Here is a 21,818-nt window from a genome sequence, read left to right as displayed (position 1 = left end):
TTTCTAAATCTCTTCCAAAGCCTTTACTTTAACACAAAAATCTTTTCCTAATCCCAGACCTTTTTGTGTTGTACTGAGGGCTCTCACTGCCAGCTCAGTACTTGTTATCTTAGCGTGTGTTATCAGAGGTATAATACTCCCTACAATGGAAGCATGGCCAGACTGGACTGGAAAAGACTTGAATGGAAAACACTAACACAATATCTTGAGGGGGCTGGGTCCCATTACAACGGTCAATAAACTTCTCCTGCGTTAAAACTCCAGCGTAATGCCTCTTCTCTTCAACTCTTAGGCTACAACAGTTTATTCTACCGATAAATATTTGATAACATAGCGCCAGTGTGGCTGTTTTGGCAGAACCGTCTTGGAGGGGAAATGTGTTGTTTTTATATGATCTTTATTGGGAATTCTACAGCTGATCACTTATAGCTAATTTATCTAGTGCACTGTGGTTCATGCAAGAATTGGGACTTTAGGTTTTAAGACAGATGCCCTTCCATAATGTCACTTTTTTCCAAGCATGGAACTGGCACAAAAACTTCACAGTTTTCTTGACGCTCCTTGTAGCTTCAATAAGATCACTATAATATTGAATAAAGTGACCAATAAAGCATATTTAAATCAACTGATATTACCCTTACCTTTTGGGGTAGCCCTTGTTTTTAAGCACTAGAGGAATCAGCCATGTTGCCCCACTCGTATGTCCAATATTGTGCATCAAAACGCAACATAATCCCAAATTTTGCAATGCGTAAAGATTCCAAGCCGATCTACTTCAGTTCAAAGACATTTCCCAAATACTTTGACTGCTTAAGAAGAACTGTGCCAAGTCTTTTAGTCCTCCACGCCTCCATATCCCTCTGTTGTGAGCCAAGCCGGTGGTGAATTGACAGAAGTGGTAGCTCGTACAAGCTTGTGATCCCGCCCCTCTCAACTCAAACTGGGCAGAAATAGCTTGGAGCCAGAGGCCACACAGCAGTGCAAAGGAAGAGCTCTTATCCCCAGATTTCCTGAGTCATTCCAACAGCAAATAGAGAGGGTTAAAGGGAAACTTATATCCTGAATGAACTGTGGAGGGTGGCGCTAAGTAGTGCTTTATTCTTACTGGTTCAGTTGGGTTGTAAAAATGCAGATAGTGGGCGAGGCCATGAGTAAAATTCCAATTCATATTTCCTACTGACTTCCCCTATTAGGAGTTTAAAGGAGGAGCGATATCGACAAAAATATTATTACATTGACAAAACTATGTCAGCATTTTCTTGTATTGACAATAGCAATATTTTAATGACATTTAAAGATATCCATATGACCAAATATCTTAAGTAACTAAGGGCTGTGCCTGTGACAAATATATTCAATGATAAAGAAACAAACAAACAACAAAAAAACTACAATATGCAACATTTGAGGTTTACAAAGTTTTATATTAACATTTTAAAAAGTACATGTTTTTAAGGGTAAGTCTATGGGGGAAATGCAAGAAAATTCTCAGCAAAGTCTCAAAGACATTGCATATATAAAAAGGGTACTAGGGTTTTCTACAACATGTGTCTTTTTACTTGCAGATTTGACATCATGTATAATTTTAACATTTTCTTTGACCAAACCAATATAACCAGAACAGCAAATAGTGGTCAAGCATATAAGGAATGCATGCCTTCAACTTAAAGACTTGACTAAGTAGTAGCAAGAAATGGCTGGATCTCCTAAATCAACACACAAGGCAAATAGATAGAAGTGTCCTTGTGAAAGCACTGCAATATCTAAAAAAAATTGTTTGCCAGTTTAAAGGAGCTTAATTCACTTACATACAAGGAATAGGTTCAATTGTTGCTTATTTCTTCAGCGAAACAATCCCTAATGTTGTTAAGGCATAATAAAGTGGTTATAAACTTTGAGGGGAGCAGATCCCACAGTTTTGGCTCTCAGTGCTTCATGTTGTTGCAGCTGTGAGCCTCAAACTGAGAAGTGAAATGAGGACGAAAAAAATACTCAGCAGATTTTTCGTCGACAAGGAAGATTCAACAGGAAGGAGCAGATTCTGTTTCAGACACTTGTATGTGGAGGATGTGGGTGAATGAAAACAGCTGTCTGCACTGTAGGCAATGAGCACACGGTTTTATTAGGTATTTAAAATAATGATGGATGACCTACTGTACCTAAATATCAAATGATAGTAAACGAGATGAATTTCAACAATGCAAGTATTGAAACTGAAATAAACATAAATAGTTTTATAAAGATCATGATCTGTATATCAAATTTGGCATGGTAAAATTTCCTATCCTATCTGCCTACTAGGGCTGGGAATCACAGGGTCCCTCACGATATTATATTATCACAATATGATAATACATGCGATAATCCATATATTACACATTATCTAATGCTGTTTTTAAGAACCAGATATCATATTTTCGGACTATAAGTCACACTTTTTTTCATGGTTTGTGTGGTCCTGTAACTTAATACTTCTGTGCGACATATATATAAAAATTTTCACACTGACAGCCACGAGAGGCTCTAGGCTTGTGTGTCAGTATCTGCTACTCCTAATACTCCTGTACCAATGTCACTTCACTCTATTGCGCATGTCTCCTGCAGAAAGAGCTGCTGTCCTTCCTCAAGTAGTGAAATATTCAGCCAAAAACGGTAATTGAGCAGCAGAAAGAAAGTTTGGAGTGAGGGAGAAACTTGTGAGGGACTGGCAAAAGGCGGGGATGGAGAACACAGCTTCACGGCAACCGGGTGGGTGCACCATGAAACTTTCCTGGAAGTCACTGGATCGACAAAGTCCAGGCTTTGTTGATCCATCCTGTCGGGATTCAGAAAGGCTGGAATAATTCTAACTGGATCTGATTCCAAGTCTGACAACAACTACACAGAAGAGGAAGCGGCGCTTCGTTTACCTCCGGAGGTCGCAGAAGTGACACAGAGGATGAACAATTCAATATATTTTGTGATTTGGAATGAGATGGAGAGTTTGGTAAACTTGTGCTCTTATGTTGTTTATGCTATATTTATCTGATGCCTATACAGCCTGTTGTTCTCTTTTCTATTGTTATTACTATAACTTGCCTTTCAAGATGAAATGTCGGTTCCAGGTCTCTGATTTTTTCCCCCAAAAAGTGCAACTTATATATGCTTTTTTCTTCTTTATTATGCATTTTTTGGCTGGTGCAACTTGTGCAAAGTCAGTATGAAATACATGTATTAATCATCAAAACAGTGAATATGTTAAGTGTATTGCTCTTGACGATATATGACTCAGCAGCACATGATAGTGATACTATATTGATATTTTGATATTTTTGCACACCCCTACTGCCTTTGTAGCTATTTTCTTGTTGTATAAAATAAAATAAAGAACCCAGATTACTCTCCAACATCACTCAGTCAGGTGTGTTATTTTTAGCCACACACACAATGACCAGTGTTGTGCAAGTTCACACTTTTCATGAACTAGTTCAAAGTTCAGTTCACACTTGTTCAAAGTGAATAGTTCACGTTCATAGTTCCAATTTTAATTTTGAACTAGTTCAAAGTTCAGTTCATTTTATATTTAGATGAGATCTGTAAATGAAAGGCTGCATTTATTTTTCAAACTGACTTCTAGTTTTACAACAACTTTACAAGATACACTGTTGGACAAGTGACTTTAAAACTGTAATGTGTTATTTATGACTTGTTACTGTCATTTCAAACTCATTTGTTACATTACAATATTACTGTATTTAAAATGTAAAACATTATATGACTATTGCAGCACTTTTAATTTACTCTCACCAAAAGAACTGTTAAGATGCTGAACTTTTGCACCGTATATGGACTGAACCAGGACTGAACCAGACTAAACCAGGACTAAACCAGGTCTAAACCAGGACTAAACCAGAACTGAACCAGGTCTAAACCAGGTCTAAACCAGGACTAAACCAGAACTGAACCAGGTCTAAACCAGGACTAAACCAGGTCTAAACCAGGACTAAACCAGAACTGAACCAGGTCTAAACCAGGACTAAACCAGGTCTATACCAGAACTGAACCAGGACTAAACCAGGACTGAACCAGGTCTAAACCAGGACTAAACCAGGTCTAAACCAGAACTGAACCAGGACTAAACCAGAACTGAACCAGGTCTAAACCAGGACTAAACCAGGTCTAAACCAGGTCTAAACCAGAACTGAACCAGGAATAAACCAGAACTGTGAACCAGGACTAACCAGGACTAAACCAGAACAGAACCAGGACTGAACCAGGTCTAAATCAGGAATAAACCAAGACTAAACCAGAACTGAACCAGGACTAAACCAGGACTAATCCTGGACTAGAACTTGGAATCTAGGACCGCCCCTGAGAGAACCCCGAGTGATCGGGCGTCAGCTGCGTTTAGTTCGGTGGAGCGCGGACTTCTGCGTCGGTCCTTTCGCTCAGGATCACGGTCTACACGAGCGCACCTCCGGCGTTTCACCGCTGCTGATATCGCGGGCGGTGATTTTAGCAAATTTGTATGAAGAAAAACGAAAAACCCACCATTTCAATCCAGGTTAAAAAAGCATTGTGACGCGCGTTACTGACATATGTACCAAGTAAAATAATACGCGCGCGGAGCAGCACGTCCTGTGCGTGTAGATTTCAGAAAATAGGATCCATCCTATTTTTTGACGCTCTACACGTAGGCGCGTATCCCCGTCAAAATCCACAGAGAGCATGTATCTATTGTTGTATTTGTGCATTTACCATCAGCACATTGTGCTCCCTGCGCAGTTGAGTGTCACGTGAAAGAGCCCAGATCCACACAGACTGTTAATTAGTGCTTTGAAATGTACTTTTGAAATCCTTGCGTTTGCCGTGGTCAGCCTGTACAGAAGGTAAATACAAGCAGCTAAACGCGCCCAGTCAAGTTTGATTGACTTCTCATTGAGAGACACAAGAGTCCGTACGTTCCGCTAAAGCTGCCGGTGGAGTCGCCTTCGCGTTGACACGCGGCTGTGGTTTCGTTAAGTGCGAGCAGATCGTCACTCGTCAGGTGAAAACAAATTCCGACGTTTAACTGAACCCCAACAGTGACGTACGTCGTTCATCACACATAATTTGAACAAATTCACGTTCAAGTTCTTGATTTACAAAAGTGTTGCGTTCAGTTCAAAGTTCACTGAAAAATGAACGTGTTCAATGAACGCGTTCTTTTGAACTCGTTCATACACAACACTGACAATGACATAGTTAAAAATGCCACGTGTCTCTTGTCTTTTGCTGCACATGAATTTTACCTTTGACAGAGTAACAAAAGGTACAAAGGCTTAATCCAAAAAGGTAATTATTCATGCCTTATATCAAACTGTGTTGACCGAGTTTTAAGAAAATAAATACAAAAAGGGACATGCTAAAAGAGTCTACAAATAAAAATATGGCAAAAGATAAAGAAATAACTTGAAAATCTCTTCTGATTAAACCATTAGCTTTGATTAGATTTCAACAACATTATAACTTGTTTCAACTTCCATGACTATCACATGTTTAAGCAAATATTAACAATACCAGCTTTGTTTGCACACATGTCTTAGGGCCTAGGGCTATTAGGTTTTGATAAATGGGTTGCCTTTGTACTGACTGTATAATGTTTTGTGTTGGGTCACATAACATCTTTGTACAACACTTTACCCACAGTAATGAACAATGGAATCTTCTACCATGAAACAAAGTGGCATTTTGGATGAATTTAGAAATGTATTTGTTAGTTATTAGTAGGGTCATGCCGGGTCAGCGATGACGAATAGAGTTTTTCTGAATGGACAGAGGAGGAGACAAATGAAACATGATACAAAACACAAAATACAAGTCCACATGAGATGAGTCACTGGGAACAGAAGGCTCAGTACAAGATCAATACACTGGACAAGTAAGTTTCAAAAATGATGTATAGTCTGACTAATAGTAATACACTACAAAGCTGCTGTGAATCATCTTGGCTTTGAAGGCATTTAAAATATGTACAGCTTTTAGTTAAGAAATCAAATCAATTAAATTTGTTTATTTGACATCCATGAATAGTTATTCCTTAAGGTTTTTTAGGCTGGCTTCGAATTGATTTACAAGATTCCCTATTCTTTTTTTCAGCAAGTACAATTATACTCTGGCATTAACTTAATTAACTTTAATTAATCTATATCATTTATCATTTATATCCAAGAAAAATCTGTTGAGAAAATATTATTAGCAATCATAGTATCAGTAAGTAGATTACAAATTAAAGTAATCAAATATAATGCAGGGATAAGTATATAATGTTCTACTGCTTAGCCTATTGTCATTTCTAATTTATAATAATTTAAACTAAATCATACAGCAAGACCTATACCTACTGTATGTCCTGTTTCACTTGGAAAATGCCCTGCAGTGTTTCTCCCTCTTCTGCCTCCTCTGCCTCTCTGAGTTGGTGCCTCTCTTTCTAGAGATCGACTGATACGGGTTTTTTCATGGCCAATGCTGACAGTGATTGCTTAGAATCCAAAGAAACTGATGACTGATAAGCTCTGCGGATATATCTGGGCTGATATGTAGGTCAGATTTGGATTATTTTACACCAAAAGATGTATTTAAAATTTACTACGAACTCCCTCCAAGCCCTGTTTAACTACAACTACTACTATAAGAGGGCAGTGGAGTCAAATTTTATGCATATCTTTGCGTATATCTTAGGGATGTAACAATAACCAAAATACTGTGATACTGTATCGTCAAAGTTCACACAATAATATCGAGGACCCTCACACAATATAGCGAATTACAAGTCTTTTTGCTTAAATTAAGTTATGGTGCAGCAATAGCTAAAAAGATGGGAGAAAGAGGGAACTACATAGACCATGATCCTTTGCGCTGTTTTAGTGTAGACTACATGCAGAAAAACAATTCTAAGCACTTTTAAGTCTTCGTTTTTTGGATTAAGTCTTGTCAAGGCATTTTAAGAGGAAAAAGTAGCATATGAGATGTATATCGTGAAAATATTGTACAGAGAGATTTAGATATGTTTACATCTCTAATCGTGAGCATCCCCACCATATCGCAATAAATATCATACTGTGAGGTTCATACCATGACAATATCGTATCGTGAGACTTGAATATCGTTACAACCCTAGAATATCTATAAAATAATAAAGGCAGAGCTCTTTCCCACTCTCTCTCATGTCAGAGCTCCTAGACAAGTTGAACATGTCTCTTGTCTCATGTGTTCTGCTTATTTGGTGAGCTATTGGTAGCATTCTGCAAATACTAAGAGCATGGTTGGGTTCTTGTGCACCTAGAGATCGACCTGCTGCTTCTACACAGTCCTTCTCGTCTCACCTGGAGAAGAAGCGTCCCCGTCCAGCAGGTTGTCGTCCTCGGTGGTGTGGAAGTCCATGATGCCACTGGCTCCATCCAGCAGCTCCTCGTCGCTGCTGGCGCTGGCGATGCTGTTGTAGCTGTTCCTGCTGTAGCCTCTGTGGTACAACTGCTCCGACTCCATTTAGCAGCAAACCAGAGCGGTCCTGAGGAGACGGATAGACGATTAGGGTTAGGGGGGACAAGAAAGAACTTAAACCCTAAAACTTAAACGTACTAAACACATGAGTTAGCAGATTTTTAATCAACTATTTAACAGAACTTGACACAATGTGATGGGTATGTAGGAAAAAGTCAAATAGATTGACTGAACTTTTGTAAGTAAGTCCAAAAGAACTGACTAACATCACTCTCAGAGAATTGTAATGCCATACTGTGGAACTTTCTTTGGAAAGCTATAACTAAAGTCATTTCCCTTGGAGACATGTAGGTGGTGGATTCTCCTCCAGAAAGTTCTATTATTATACATTTGAATTATAATATTCTTATATGTTCAAAAGAAAGTGAATTTGTCAACTGGACAAAAGTTTATTCAAATATGTTTTCGCAGCTCATCAAATCTGCTTCTTCATTTGGATGGGCTGCGAAACGTATTCAATCAAAATAAACTTTTGTCCAGTTGACAAATTGAGTTTCTCCTTTTGCCTTTTATGAATATTCATATTCGATCAAAATTTGATTAAAAAAATGTCCACTTGACAAATTGAATTTCTCTTTTCTCTGCCATGGATTATACATGAATGACTGAGGGATTTTACACACAATGCTCATAAAACTACTTTTTACAATTACAACTGAACGGGTTTTGTAGACATTGTAAAGTCAGACAAAATACCAAGTCCAACATTTCTTTTCCTCAAAAATCCTTATCCTCTTCATATTCATTGCAACAAAACCATTAGTGCTTACTGCTCAGTCTCTTCGTGTATTTATAGACAATGAGATTAACATGATAAAGCGGAGGATATTAACACAGGGTCACACTGAGCAAAGCTGCAACACTAAAGTCAATCAAACTACTCCCCCTGTGGGCAGAGGAGAGAACTGCACAACATTCTTGTGGCCTACAAAATCTGGTTTCCCCTCTGAATAAAGAATCACATGACTTGAGAAAATTGGAGATAACCTTAAGATATTTATAAAGCATGACTGTTAAGATCTGATAAGTCACGCGGTTATAAAGTAAAAGTAGAAAATGAGGCTTACTAGACTGTGAAATTTCAGTCAATCCTATTGCATTAACAGAATACGGTCAGGTATGCTTAATTATATGGTTAATAAATTACTGTCAGTCACATAGTCAAGATTTATAAACAGTAGAAAACAGAAAGAAAATAGAGAGAATATTACATTATTAAAAATATGATGGAAATCAAATTAACTAGTAATGGCACAACAGACAAATAAGTCGCTTTTCCAAAACAGCCTCTCAAATATATAACAAATTAAAGGTGCACTATGTAACTTTTCTGGTCACATATTTGTTTCTATGGAGATGTTATTGCTTTGCCTGAAATGTTCCTTGGTGTGACATTAAACGTACGCATGTTGAATTTATACAATTACAGCTGCTTTATTGCCAAAAGACTTAAGATGCATACTTTTCGTCTTGAGCGATGTCGCTTCTCCACAGATCTAACTTGACCTCCTGTCTCCATGGAGATAGATAAGTGTAATGCCATACTATGAAACATTCCCAGCAAAGCAATAACATCTTTAACTTTAACTTTAGATTACAAATGTATTCAGTTTTGCTTTTTAACCAATCTTCTTTGCAGCTTGTTTGTAGTTTTCTTTTGCGTTTATCTTTAAATTTTTCATCTTGAAGTTTTTCGTTTTACATTTTGTTTGGGCATAGATTTTATTTTTATTAGAGCTTGGCACTGACATGAAAAGCAATCTGCAGTCTAACCGCTTTTGTCTTGTTTCTCTAGACTTAGACTTTATTGATCCACAAGGGAAATTACTTGGACACAGTAGCTCAAACATAACAATATAATAACACAGAGTAAAAAAACATATTAAAAATGGTAATAAACTTCTAAATAAGTAGCCATAAAAAATAGCAAGAGATTGGTAAGACATAAATTATATAAATGTATGTAAATATCGTAATATAAATACAGTATCACAGTTATATAAGAGGTCATAAGTAAAGCAATAAAACAATTCAAACCCAAAGAAAAATAATAGTGTTTTAGAGGGATAGGACATTGAAGCACTCAACACTTTTCTGGGTGGGGTGATAGTTTGGCCAGCCACAGACAATAGCTTTTTGCCAACAGTGAAAATAGCTAATCCACGCTGGCACAGGGTTAATGCGTTACAAATAGGAAAGAGAAACTGCTTTAGTGCCAACAATAACATTTATTCACTGGGTTTTTCCTAAGGGCTCTATCAAATCAGCTGTATCCGGAAATTCAATTCAACTCAAGTTAGTTCACAGCAAGAAAGACAGAGGGGGAGTGAGGATCCAATTCTGCCGTCCAACCTGTGGATCAATGGAGATGTACAGAAGTGTCTGACTTATATATTGCAGATCAAATACAGAGCACTTTAAAGTTATGAGACTGAACATGATGCATGAAAAGTGGGACTAAACAGGGACAAAATCCAAAACTAAACATGGATTAGATCAGGACTAGAACAGGGTAAAACCAAGTCCAAATCAAGGCTCAACCCAGGACCAAACCAGGACCAAACCAGGACTCACATGCCACATAGAAATTGCGACTAAAATGTGAAACTAAACCTAGACCAAGCCTAAATCAAGACTAGGGATGTACTGATCCAGCTTTTTTCCCCCAATTCCTATCCTATGGCTTTACAGAGTTCCAAAACAAAAGACAAAAGACAAAATTTCAAAACTTTTCCATGACTTTTTCATGACCTAAAGTGAATTTTCCATGACTTTACGGCACCTACATGTGTAGAATTGATCATACTTTCCACACTTACCTTTCCACTCACTTTATGGTCTGGCATTATAGTTTTTTAACATTTAAAATACTGTCAGTGCATTAATTGTAATGAGAACTTAACAGAATGGTGTAGTTAAGTGACAAAGATACTAAAATTCCATGCCTTTCCAAAACTTTCATTGAATTTACAAAACTAGATGACTTTTTCAGGCCTGGACAATGACATTTTCAATTTCCATGACTATTTCAGGATTTCCATGACTGTGGGAACCCTATATTTAATGATAGATGGTTGAAAGATTGCAAACAGCATTTATTTCCTTAAGACTAAACTAACATAAAACAAAACTGATCCAAATGTGTATAAAAAAAGGTCAACATTATGAGACTTTCTGGGCCGATTACGACCAGGAAATTTTACTTCATCGATTTATATGTCCAACCAGGATATCGGCTAAATCAATATTTGGAAGCCAGTATCCGATCGGTACACATGCAAACTACACAATGCAATCAGCGTAAAAATATGACACCAGACAGCAGTGCGCTACTATCTCTGTTGATTGCGCTGTATAAACTGTTACAAGTCACATATTCAACTTTTCCACACTGAAATTTGATAAGCTATAATTATGTAACTGCCTTTGTATTTCCACTTCTTGCAAAACTCAAAACAGTGATTAGCATCTCCAGCGAGGGGAGAAGAAATGTTAGAAGAAGATTTCATTTTAACTCAAGACTACGGGTGGGCAGAAGAGCTGTGGGCAGAGATAACGGCGCGACTAACGGCCAAAAGAAAACAGTATTTGATAGGCCTTTTGTGTATGAGGTGCGTTTAGAGTTCAACTTAAGGGCTGGAAGAGTTGCCATGGACGACAAGTACAAAAAGAAAATAAACTTCAGAAAGAATATATCAGTTTGCAGTATTTTGAAACTGCACATATAATTTATACAGTATAGGCTACAGATTTGATGATTGAAGTAATGACTAGAGGTGCACTTTGTAACTTTTCTGCTGGAGGGTTTGTCAGCTGCTTGTCTCCATGGAGATGTTACTGCTTTGTCGGGAATGTTCCACAGTATAATATGGCACTAAATGTTCCATCTCTGCAAAGACAAGCATGTGACTTTACCAGGCCAAGTTACAGGTCAGATCAATGAGGAGGCGAGTCTGCTCATAGTAAAAAAAACATGTTTTCAAAGTCGATTCAAAGGCATAAAACCTGAACTGAACAGAATAAACAGAAAATAGAGAAGTTTAATGTCATACAGTGAAACATTCCAGGTAAAGCAATAATGCCTCCAGAAAAGCAGGCAGCCAGAAAAGTTACACAATGCACTTTTAAATTGTGTGTATCTTGAGACTAAATCTGAGTATGTGAAGGACTTTTATAGGCCATTTATGAGTGTAAAATTCCCAGTTGATAGAAGCACTGGTGATTTTATGATACAAGATTTTAAGACTTGGTGGTCTCATAATAATATAATAACAAAGGCAATACAATTATTACTCCTTTAGCTTTCGTAATTTAGAATTTTTCTTTTTAGCTGTGTAACATCATCTAATTAGCTCTGGTCACTATGGAGGGCACCGGTGCCAGAGCGTGAGTCAGCGTCTGAGAGCAGAGACTGACATCCGTCTATCACAGAGCGACAAGAGGTCAATATATGGATTTTTTATATGTGAAAGAACAAGTTCCAACAACAATACGGCAGCTTTACACTTCATTTTTGGATAAAAGCATCTCTAGTAGGGCGGGGCAATATGACGATAAAAGTCAAATCATGATCTGATCCCTGTGATGATGCTAAATTGGTGAAAATGTTTATTTTATTTTATGTTTATTCTTATATTATAATATTTCTTTAAACATGTGTATTTTAATAAATAAATTACAAAGGAGAAAGTGTGCCCTGTTTGAAGAGATGATAGTTTAAAATTTAAATGAATTTATACATTTAGTGTATCTAGTCATTTGAGTGTAAAGGTGGTTTTAATGTGCATTTCTACACTAGTTTCATAGCACATTTAACCACAGTAGTGCATTGGTTAACACCCTCCAACAAGAGGATTATAAGTTTATAACTCACCCCAAAATGCATTCTTATCTCTTCATATATCCATTGCAGACAATTTCACCAGTATTTGCATGGTTACAAAAAAGTTCAAATGACTATCCATTATTTATTGTGGCAGCCCCAGACAAAATTCCAATATAAAGTCATATCAAGGAAAGGACGTGACCCTTATCACTGCTTTACAATGCTTTTAGTGTAGCTTTAGATAAGGGCCATAAACTCTGAATAATCATATGAAACATTTAAAAGGACGTTTTCAGTGAAATATAGGTCAAATTCCACAGACTGGACTAACTCAATCAGGATCTGTAATTAAACCAAACTCTAAACCCTAAATCAAATAAATAAAACAGTGGAAATGTCTTTGGGCTGATCTGTCTGGGACGATACAGTTTGACAGCACTAACTGGGTAATCACATATCCAACGCGGAATCTCAGAGTGACGTAAATATATTAACTTTGATTAAATATTTAACAGAATAAAAAATTCTCAAAGTAGGTCAGGCAACTTCAGAATAAAAAAGATTTGAAAAGAAAAAAATTGTCAATGTGAGATTTTGGAAATAGAAAATGCAAACACTGGTGAATTTTGAGAAATACCACTTAATGATTTAAAAACATTTGTATCCCCAGTAACCATTAATTGTTTGCTAAATTGCAGATAAATTTGCAAGACTTTTATACAACACTTCATTTCTTTAACACAAGACAGTGGTGGGTATATGGTGACCATATGGAACAATGAAAACCAGGATGCCTTTCCTATATCATATTACAATATAATGATTCTGCTATACACATCCCAGAGTCTCATACTCATCAAGCTTCTTTCACAAATATATGAAAATAAGAAAAAAAAAAAAAGCAGTAGAGTGATTAAATAGGCCTATCTTATCACTATTAAGAAATATACTAAAAAATATCTCTAAAATCAGCACGAGGAGCAGGTCAGACATGCCAAGTTCAGAAAGTTCAGAAATTCAGCAATGCAGATTTCAGGTGAATATAGATATTATGGTGTAATAACCATAATATGTGAATCGTGTCCAGTGTTGTAATTAAAGATGAGTCTACCTCTCATTGAAAATGCTAATAAATTCATGATGACTGCCGCCACAAGTCTCTCTCTGCAACCATTGGTTTGAAGTAGCCAAACATCTGGATTAGCTTTGCTCTATTTTATAATTCTATTTTAAGATGTTGGCTAAAAACGCCAGCCAAAATATTACCTTTTACGCAGCAGGCCAATGCCCAACAATCAAACCATGGTGGATTATACAAACGACACAGTTCTACATTGAGTGTTGCGGCTAACGACGGGTTTATGGAAAAGTAAATGTGATTTTGAAGGCCTTTGCAGTTAGCATTACAGCTAACAAACTAGCACCTGTTCACCTGGCACAGTCGGGATGCGAATATTTGCGCGTAACTTCGCCAAATCTGACAGCGCTACAAGGATGGATGGCCTTGGGATGGACCAGCGCGTACATCCCAATTGACCAGTGCAGAAAGCAAGCACCCACTGGCTAATTTATTTTAGTTAAACAAAGCAATCCTCGTTTACCTTCCCGAAGCCTCAGATCGTTCGTTCGCACATTGACGCATCATTCACCGCGCGCAGTGGATGACAGTTTTTTGGGTTTACGCCGTTGGATCAGACATTTCTCCTCTCATCCTGGTGGTGTTGTATTTTTTTTAGTCTCATTCCTGTGTCAGTGACGTTCACTTCCTGTTTCCCAGCGCTCCTCCACCTCCTCCTCTCCACCCGAAGGCTTTGTAGTGAAAGATCCAAAGAGGAGGACGGTGGATCAATTATTTATCCATTCGCTGCGATCAAATACAATGCAACAGGGCGGGTCTGTCTGGCATCAGAGCCCTGCAGCGCTATCAAGGACTGGAAACAGAAGTGTTATTTGGCCATTTTGATAAACTTTTAGGCTTTATTAATATTTTAAGTCTGCATTACTGTTTTGGTTATAACAATTTTACGCATGTGCTCTCTATGATGATCTAGTAAGCAGTTATTTTAGAAAGCTATGGAGCTTGTGCAGTCTAGTTATAATAAATTGAAACAATTTTCATGCTTACATCATTTTTTGATGTTCGCCAAGATAAGAAGAGTTTTTTTAATCCACACAGACATTTAGTGCTTAACAGTCTACTAATTTTACTTGTAATTAATACATTTGTTATCTGTTATTCTTAATGCATTATATATTAATTTAATTAATTAATTAAATCAATACATGTGGATCTTTTCCATTTAATGACCCCAAATTTAAATGTATACAGTTATTTAAATAATGAACAAGAGTGCCTTACTGATATTTTATTTATATTATTTTATATTTTAACTTAATTTTTGATAACACTATTCTTCTGCTGGTCGGCTGCATGTCTGTAACAAAAAAAAAAAAAAGAAAGAAATCCCCTTGGTAAAGAATAAAAGTAATTCTGGTCTGGTGCTATATTCTAAAATGATTCAATAGCGCCATCTGCAGGAGTATAGGCACTTACTACCGCTGAATGAGAAGCCACAAACAAAGATTAGCACATTCTGTCAACAGCATAAAAAATTCTCACATTTTATGCAATTTTATATAATCATTAACCAGCAATCCGGTTCACATCTCTTTGGTCATTAGTTAAAAACCTATTGTAAATTAATACTATTTTCACCGTTCTTTTGTCTTCTCCAGACTGTAGTAAAAGTCAGTATTTCTGCGATGCTCTTGAACTGGCATGTTTTTTCTAGTATTTTCAAGTTTTTCCAGATTAATTTCCACCATGATGAGTCCTGGCTGCTCCCCTCCACAGTCCCCGAGCACCTCTCCCCAGGGGTCCACCGCTAAAGCGTGGCCGTATGATGAACGCTTGTCGTGATGTGGACCCACCTGAGCCGCAGCGAGGACAAAGCACTGCGTCTCTATGGCCCGAGCACGAAGCAGGATCTGAGAATAAAACGTGGGCATGTATTGTAAATGTGCAAGAATTTTCCATTGCACCACTGAACCTAGTAAATCTCCAGCTCAGTTTTTGTTGAGATATCTGTGGGAATATTCATGCTTTCAGCTTGTGGTTATATGCAAAATTTTATAATATTGTTTTCAATTGTTAATTGCTATGGAAATGTTCATAATATTTCATCACATCTGTGTTTCTCATAATTCTTAATACACAATACAACTTTTCAGAAACATTGACTTCGCCATATCACAACTCTACTTTGTTTTATTGTTTTTGTTCGTTATATGTGCTATAAATAATCCTTGACAATGATTTTTCCTTGGACCACTTTTTGATCTTCAGTTTTTGGAGATGCTCTGACAAAATTGTCTAGCCATGTCTATTTGGTCACTGTCAAACCTGTTTGAAAGATTACACATTTACTAGAGCTGTTACAGTAATTATTATCGACTTATTAATAAATGACAATGATGGAACAATCACTTCTACGACTCATTAGGTACAAACAAACCCCTAAAGTGTTTCATTCTGCTATTTATTTATTGCAGCTCATGTTTTTTTTTTAAATGATATTGTCTATTTAGTTTTTTATCTCACTGTAGTGGTTATTGTGTCAGTGGCTAACCTAACTTAATCTACTATCAATATTATTTATCATAATTTCTTCAGCAATATATTGTACATTAAAATTTGTTATATGTGTATTATTTACCTCCCAGTGAGCTGCTCCTGTTGCTACAGTGAAGGCAGATGGATAGGTAAGAATCTCTGCTCCTTGTCTTTGTAAAGCCAATGAGAGTTCAGGGAATCGCAGATCATAGCAGATGCCCAATCCAACCTGGAGGCACATATAAAGGTCTAGGTCATTATCTAAAAGTGCGCTGTGTAACTTTTCTGGTGGAGGATCTGCCATAAGCTTATCTTTATGGAGGTGCCTTTGCTTTGCCTAGAATGTAAATTATAGTAAATGCGATTAAACATTTCCACTTTGCATTTATTTCATTATTAATGCTTTTATTGCGCAAAAATTGCAATGGGCTTTAAATGTCATTCTGTACAATATTCTAGGCACGACAATAACAACAGAAACTCCACCAAAAAGGCTACATAGAGCACCTTTAAAGCATTTTGTCTATAAACTGTTCAAAGTTTAACACTGGATTTTAAGACCTTGCCAATGGGAGTTTGAACTGGTGCAATGAGTGAAGGTCCAGGAATAGTAGAAGCACTTTCTTTGAGGGATACTCCTTTTTCTGGCAGCTCCACATCAAACAAATGGGCTTTTCTGTACACTGTTACTATGTCCCCTGCAGAAAAAAATATACATATACTAAAGATGAATCAATAAAGAAACAAAAAGAATAAAAGTCTAAATTCAATATAGCATAATGGTGGTAGATTACCTTTATTATTTATTATGATGTGACTGTTATAAATTCTCCTGTCTGTTTTCCAGTTTGGTCCTCGTTCGTGAAACCCACCAAGAGACAGCCACATCTCCAACCTCCTAAAACAAGGAAAAAACATTCAGGTTTATTCATTTAACATATTGATATCTTGCACAATTATCACATCAAATTTGGGAATAAACTGGGACTATAACCAAAACCAGAGCTAGAACTGAACTGTTGTTTTATTTAATAATGCATCCATTCATATTTTTGTTGTCCTTTGCGTTAATTATCATTTAGAACTACCTTATTCGTGGTTTAGTCTAAATTTAGAAGTGGTTTAGCTCGAATGAAGGCCTGATAAAGTCCAGATTTAGATCTGGTGGTACTCCGAAAGCCAAATATTAAGCAATGTATATGAACCTGGCCATATCGGTGAATCTTGAGACTGTTTCTCCCTCCAGGCTCTCAGACAGCGACAGAGTTTCCTCTCGATTTGATCCGATGTAGTCGAACCCCTCAGGCAGAAACACCATGCTGGCCCCTCTCTGTTTGGCTTCTTCCACCAGGTTTTTACAGATAGAAAAGTTTGCAGCTTTATCTGGAGTGGCCGTCATCTGACACACAGCAGCCATTGGGAAAGGAGAACTGGACATCCTGCAAAGAAAAACATTTGACATGATCCCTAATATGGAATTGATCATTAATGTAAATACAATGAATTAACTACGTTTAAAGGCGCACGACAAACTTTTCTAACTTTTCTGGTGGAGGGTACACTACTTGCTTGTCACCCTGGAGATCTTATTGCATTTACCTAGAATGTTCCACACTATCTATCTCCATCTGTCTCCATGTAGAAAAGTAGGAGACATCATCAGTCACGAGTCAAATCCATGGAGAAGCGAGCGTGCTCACAGTCCCCAGAAAGAATGCATGTTTTCCCAGTTTATTTACTTACGTGTTTCTTTTTAGTCATACTAAAACTGTAATTATATAAAAAGCGAGACAGATTAGTTCAATGCCTTACTGTGGTACATTTCAGGCTACATCTCCATGGAGACAAGCAGATGCAGACTTCCCACCATAGAAGTTATATGGAGCACTTAAAGGACCTGAGTACATTTTTTTTTTTTGCCAGTATTGTGTCAAACATTGCAGAATATTCTTAAGTTAAGTTAGAAACATGACTGGATCATTATACAAGAACACGGTAGTTACCATTTGTTGTAGTAATCAAACTAACAGGCATAATTTACCTGTTTATCAGCTGAGTTCTCCACACCGGTGAAAGAAACCAATGCCCCAAAGTTGTCAAAATGCGCCTACTTCTGAACATTGAACCTAGCCAATCTAGTTTAGATTTAGTGCAATATTAACATGATTGTCCGGCGTCTACAACCAAGCCAGCCTGCTTTTCTTACTTTGTTTGGAAATTGAGATTGTTGTTAAAACACAATTTCTCCACCTGCTGGACAGCGCTTGCACACACATAATACAATACAATACATTTGATAAAAAATGTATTCTTAATATTAAAACAAGATACTATCATACAATGACTTGGAGAAACTGATCTCTTGATTTCAGTGATAAACGATGTGCTCTGAAAAATAATTTAGTGAGAAGATATTTTCAGTCAGGCATTCACCGCGGTCACTTCATAGACTCGCTGTGGGGTCCTTCGCTGAAACACCCTTCCAAGATGGCAGCCAACAGCAGCAGCACGGGCAGCAAATCCGGCAGTGGCGGCGGCGGAAAACAGTCCGGCCTGACCGCAGAACAGGTATAATATGATCGCTGTCAGGATTTATGAGTGGTATTTTATCTTATCTGCAGTTTAGTTCTGAAAAGAGCCGCGTAAATGCTCCCCGATTCTGTCACGTTGCTAATCGAGGCTAACTTTAGCTTCCTCATCGTCTTCATCAAACCAACATGATGCTTGACTTAAGTGACACAAAAAACACTTTCACTCCCACAAACTGTGCCGTGCTGTTTTCAGTATTTTATCTTTTTAAAAAATGAGTAATTTCGTAACCATAATTTTCCTAATTCCTGTTCTGTGGGTGTGCACTCACTGGGTTTGACAGCGTGAGTTGCTATTTTTATCTCTGCCCAATTTACAACTTTGTGTTTTGGACATGGGCTCAGTTCAAAAGAGGAATTTATCATTTTAAAATTAAAAACGCATTATCTGAAAGTTCTAATATCTCTCTGGACAATGTATACTTGATTTATTATAAAACCAAATGTCAGTCTTGTTTGCTTTTTTACATGTGGAAGAAAAACTGTATTTATTTACCTTCACAGTATGTGTATATTTAATTTTTTCTTAAGGTGGTGGGCACATTTCAGAGGATGCGGCAGGAGCAGCGTAGTATGGCATCCAAAGCGGCAGAGCTGGAGATGGACATCAATGAACACACGTAGGTTTTCGAATTTTGATGATTTCATAAAAATCTCAAATTATTCAAACAAGTAACCCCTCTTCCTTTTCAGTTTAGTAATAGATACCCTAAAAGACGTCGACCCCTCTAGGAAATGCTTTCGTCTTGTTGGAGGCGTTTTGGTTGAAAGAACAGTAAAAGAAGTTTTGCCGGCTTTGGAAAACAACAAAGAACAAGTAAAGAATTCAACCTCTGCAAGTTCCTTGTAAATCATGTAATCATCGTGCAATAACCGTGTAATATCTCTTCAACAGATTTCCAAAATTATTGAGTCCATTAACGCACAGATGCAGACAAAAGGTCGGGAGCTTACGGAGTACAGGGAGAAGTACAACATTCGATTGGTCGGTGAAGGAGAGGCGGATTCACAAGGCCAAACGGCAGCATCCAACCAGAACAGTGAAGGAGGAGGATCAAAAAGTGGGACTGGTGTTTTAGTGTCTTAATTTGTTATAAAAGTTGACATTAGCTAGATCTAAATTCTATACTCAAACATAGGGTTAAAGTTACTAAATCCGAGTTTGTTTATGCATCTTTTCCACAATCATGTCAAGTCATTTCTACTTTAGTATTTATGTCATTTGTAATAACAATTATGTTTCTTTGCTACTCCATTTCTGTGAAACTGCCCTTTGTTGAAAATCATTGGCTGAAGGTTTATTGTCTGCATGTTGGAATAAATTCATAGACCTCACAAAATGTACTTGTTGTTGTACTTTAATTTCTTTGAGATTTTTGACATGTTTGTACAAAGACTGGGAAATACACATTCACAATGAGAGGAACAAATTTGAAACCTGAGACATGAAACCTGAAACATTTGAAACAATTTTAGACTAAAACTATGAGGAAATGAGTGTTCACTTCTGCAACTGCAATTTTATTTTAGTACAGAGGTTGGCTAGTGTAGTATATATATATTATATTGAATTTTAAGTTCAAATCAATGTTTATTTCCTCTACCGAACATGCAAGAAACAGTTGCAGGGAGCACAGTTTTAGAAGTGATGTGCTCTCCTGTGACCGCTTTGAAATCAGTGAAGTGAAGTCAAATTAAATGTTGCAAAAGAACCATCTCTTTTGTATTTTGCTCCACAATAGCTACATGTTTTATGCAATCACAAGTGTTACTGGGTTTTTTCCATTGCTGGGTTTCTGTAATATCAACAATCTTCAATTGTTGTAATACAGTGGGCTCTAGGATCTGGTTAAGCATAGGCATTATCAAATTCAACATGTGTTTATTTTTTAAGTATTTCATGGCAAAGTACAATGTAATCATTGAGAAAAACTTGCTCCCTTCTAAAAGAATGACAGTACGTCCTAGAGTCTACTAGTATATTATAAATCAGAGGTTCTTAACCTTTTTGACGCTGTGGCCCGATTTTTCCAGCGCAGAGCAGGGGTATTCAACTAAAAATTGAGGAGGTCCGGTTAAGAAAATCTCCTCAAGCAGAGGTCTGGGACATCAGAATGTCTAACTTGCGTTATGATTGTGATACAGAAGTAGCCTAGTTTTATCAGTGTTTGAATGTATGAACAATAGACTGTCAAATCAACAAAAACACAAGTTAAAAACATTTCAACAAAACGTACTGTTGTTAACACTAAATCACACAGTAGGCCTACATTAGATATAGGGCTGCAGTTTAAAATTTATTAAAGAAAATAAATCAAAATGGCTAAATTGTGCATCTTGAAACAAAGTGCTTAATTTCAGGGGGAAAAAAAAAAAGGCAGCTTGAGTTTCCAATTTTTTTTAGCTTTCACATCTCTTTCAACAGATATCTGAGGACGGCCAGCGGTGTAGATACCTTTCGCAGTTGGAGGTACTTCTGTTTCCTGGGGGAACAGAGGTACAGGGTACATTCCGTATTATTACTCGTTATTTTAGTAGATCCATGGGTACGTCGGGCTGAACCTGTCCGGGTTTAAGGGATGGCGTCTGGGTCGGGACTCGCACCGCGGTCCGCCAGTTAGCGACCCTGACGCAGTCCCGCGGCTCACTGGTGCAAAACTGAAAGTTTTTTTGCGGCCTCTAGATGGCGCTCGCAGCACATGTTTGTCGCGGCCCTATGATTAAGAATCACTTATAAATCCGCTAGTAAATAAAAAATGGGTTCTGAAGGTTTCAAAAACAAAAACGTTTGTCGACGAGGATGGGATTCGAACCCACGCGTGCAGAGCACAATGGATTAGCAGTCCATCGCCTTAACCACTCGGCCACCTCGTCCAGATACCACACTGCACATGCGCAGTAACTTAAAAACAAAACTACCGATTCAATTGTACAAATATTTCTGGCCAAAATATCATTGCTCACCCACAATTACTATAGATACAATAATGTTTGTGTTTTCATAGTGTACGTGCGAGCCTGAAACATGAGCCCAATTATATTTTGAGGGCATGATTAGAATTAATATGCGCTTTTACCAGTACCATTACGGTACTTACGCGTCACTGTGCGCGCTACGTCGCATCAGCTGCGAAATGGCCAAATCAGTGTTTCGATGACGATGAATGAAATAGCCCAATTATTTACCAGTAATGCAAGGTGTTTACGGATCTAACCACATATATGAGGTACCAATGACAGAATCACCGTCATGTCTGTTTTAGATTTGCAG

At 37.4% G+C, this 21,818-nt stretch overlaps 3 protein-coding genes and 1 non-coding gene across 6 annotated transcripts in view; 1 reads left to right on the top strand and 3 right to left on the bottom strand.

Moving 5' to 3' along the window:
* clcn3 (chloride channel 3) overlaps positions 1-14,144 on the bottom strand; it is a 42,590-nt gene extending 28,446 nt beyond the window's left edge. The window contains exons 1-2 of one of the 3 annotated variants that reach the window (XM_020936385.2): positions 13,948-14,144; positions 7,344-7,528 (exon numbers count right to left, since the gene is read on the bottom strand). In XM_020936385.2, the coding sequence (XP_020792044.2) occupies positions 7,344-7,506 (163 nt within the window). In that variant the 5' untranslated portion in view covers positions 7,507-7,528; positions 13,948-14,144. Of the gene's footprint in view, positions 1-641; positions 1,013-7,343; positions 7,529-13,947 lie in introns of those variants that run through there. The other 2 variants (XM_055156098.1, XM_020936387.2) reach the window with 2 other exon arrangements.
* Positions 14,145-14,375: 231 nt separating this feature from the next.
* nit1 (nitrilase 1) lies at positions 14,376-18,327 on the bottom strand. Its single transcript, XM_020936432.2, has 6 exons — positions 18,001-18,327; positions 17,165-17,398; positions 16,754-16,857; positions 16,521-16,657; positions 16,063-16,188; positions 14,376-15,334 (listed from the first exon to the last, which is right to left on the bottom strand). Exons 1-6 carry the CDS (start codon positions 18,078-18,080, stop codon positions 15,059-15,061), a joined length of 957 nt encoding a protein of 318 aa, XP_020792091.1. The 5' UTR covers positions 18,081-18,327; the 3' UTR covers positions 14,376-15,058.
* An 82-nt stretch (positions 18,328-18,409) lies between these two features.
* On the top strand, positions 18,410-19,891 carry pfdn2 (prefoldin subunit 2). The gene is made up of 4 exons (XM_020936507.2): positions 18,410-18,527; positions 19,079-19,167; positions 19,241-19,364; positions 19,443-19,891. The coding sequence occupies exons 1-4, from the start codon at positions 18,447-18,449 to the stop codon at positions 19,632-19,634; spliced, it is 486 nt and encodes a 161-aa protein (XP_020792166.1). The 5' UTR covers positions 18,410-18,446; the 3' UTR covers positions 19,635-19,891.
* Positions 19,892-21,339: 1,448 nt separating this feature from the next.
* On the bottom strand, positions 21,340-21,421 carry trnas-gcu (transfer RNA serine (anticodon GCU)). The gene has a single exon. It is a non-coding gene; the product is annotated as a tRNA-Ser (tRNA).
* Positions 21,422-21,818: the final 397 nt, after the last annotated feature.

This window comes from Boleophthalmus pectinirostris, unplaced genomic scaffold, assembly GCF_026225935.1.
Source record: "Boleophthalmus pectinirostris isolate CB_2022bp ecotype Guang Dong unplaced genomic scaffold, ASM2622593v1 HiC_scaffold_20, whole genome shotgun sequence".
In the NCBI taxonomy this organism is placed as follows: Eukaryota; Metazoa; Chordata; class Actinopteri; order Gobiiformes; family Gobiidae; genus Boleophthalmus; species Boleophthalmus pectinirostris.
Note: the sequence above shows the minus strand (reverse complement) of the source record. Positions and strands in the feature narration are given on the sequence as shown.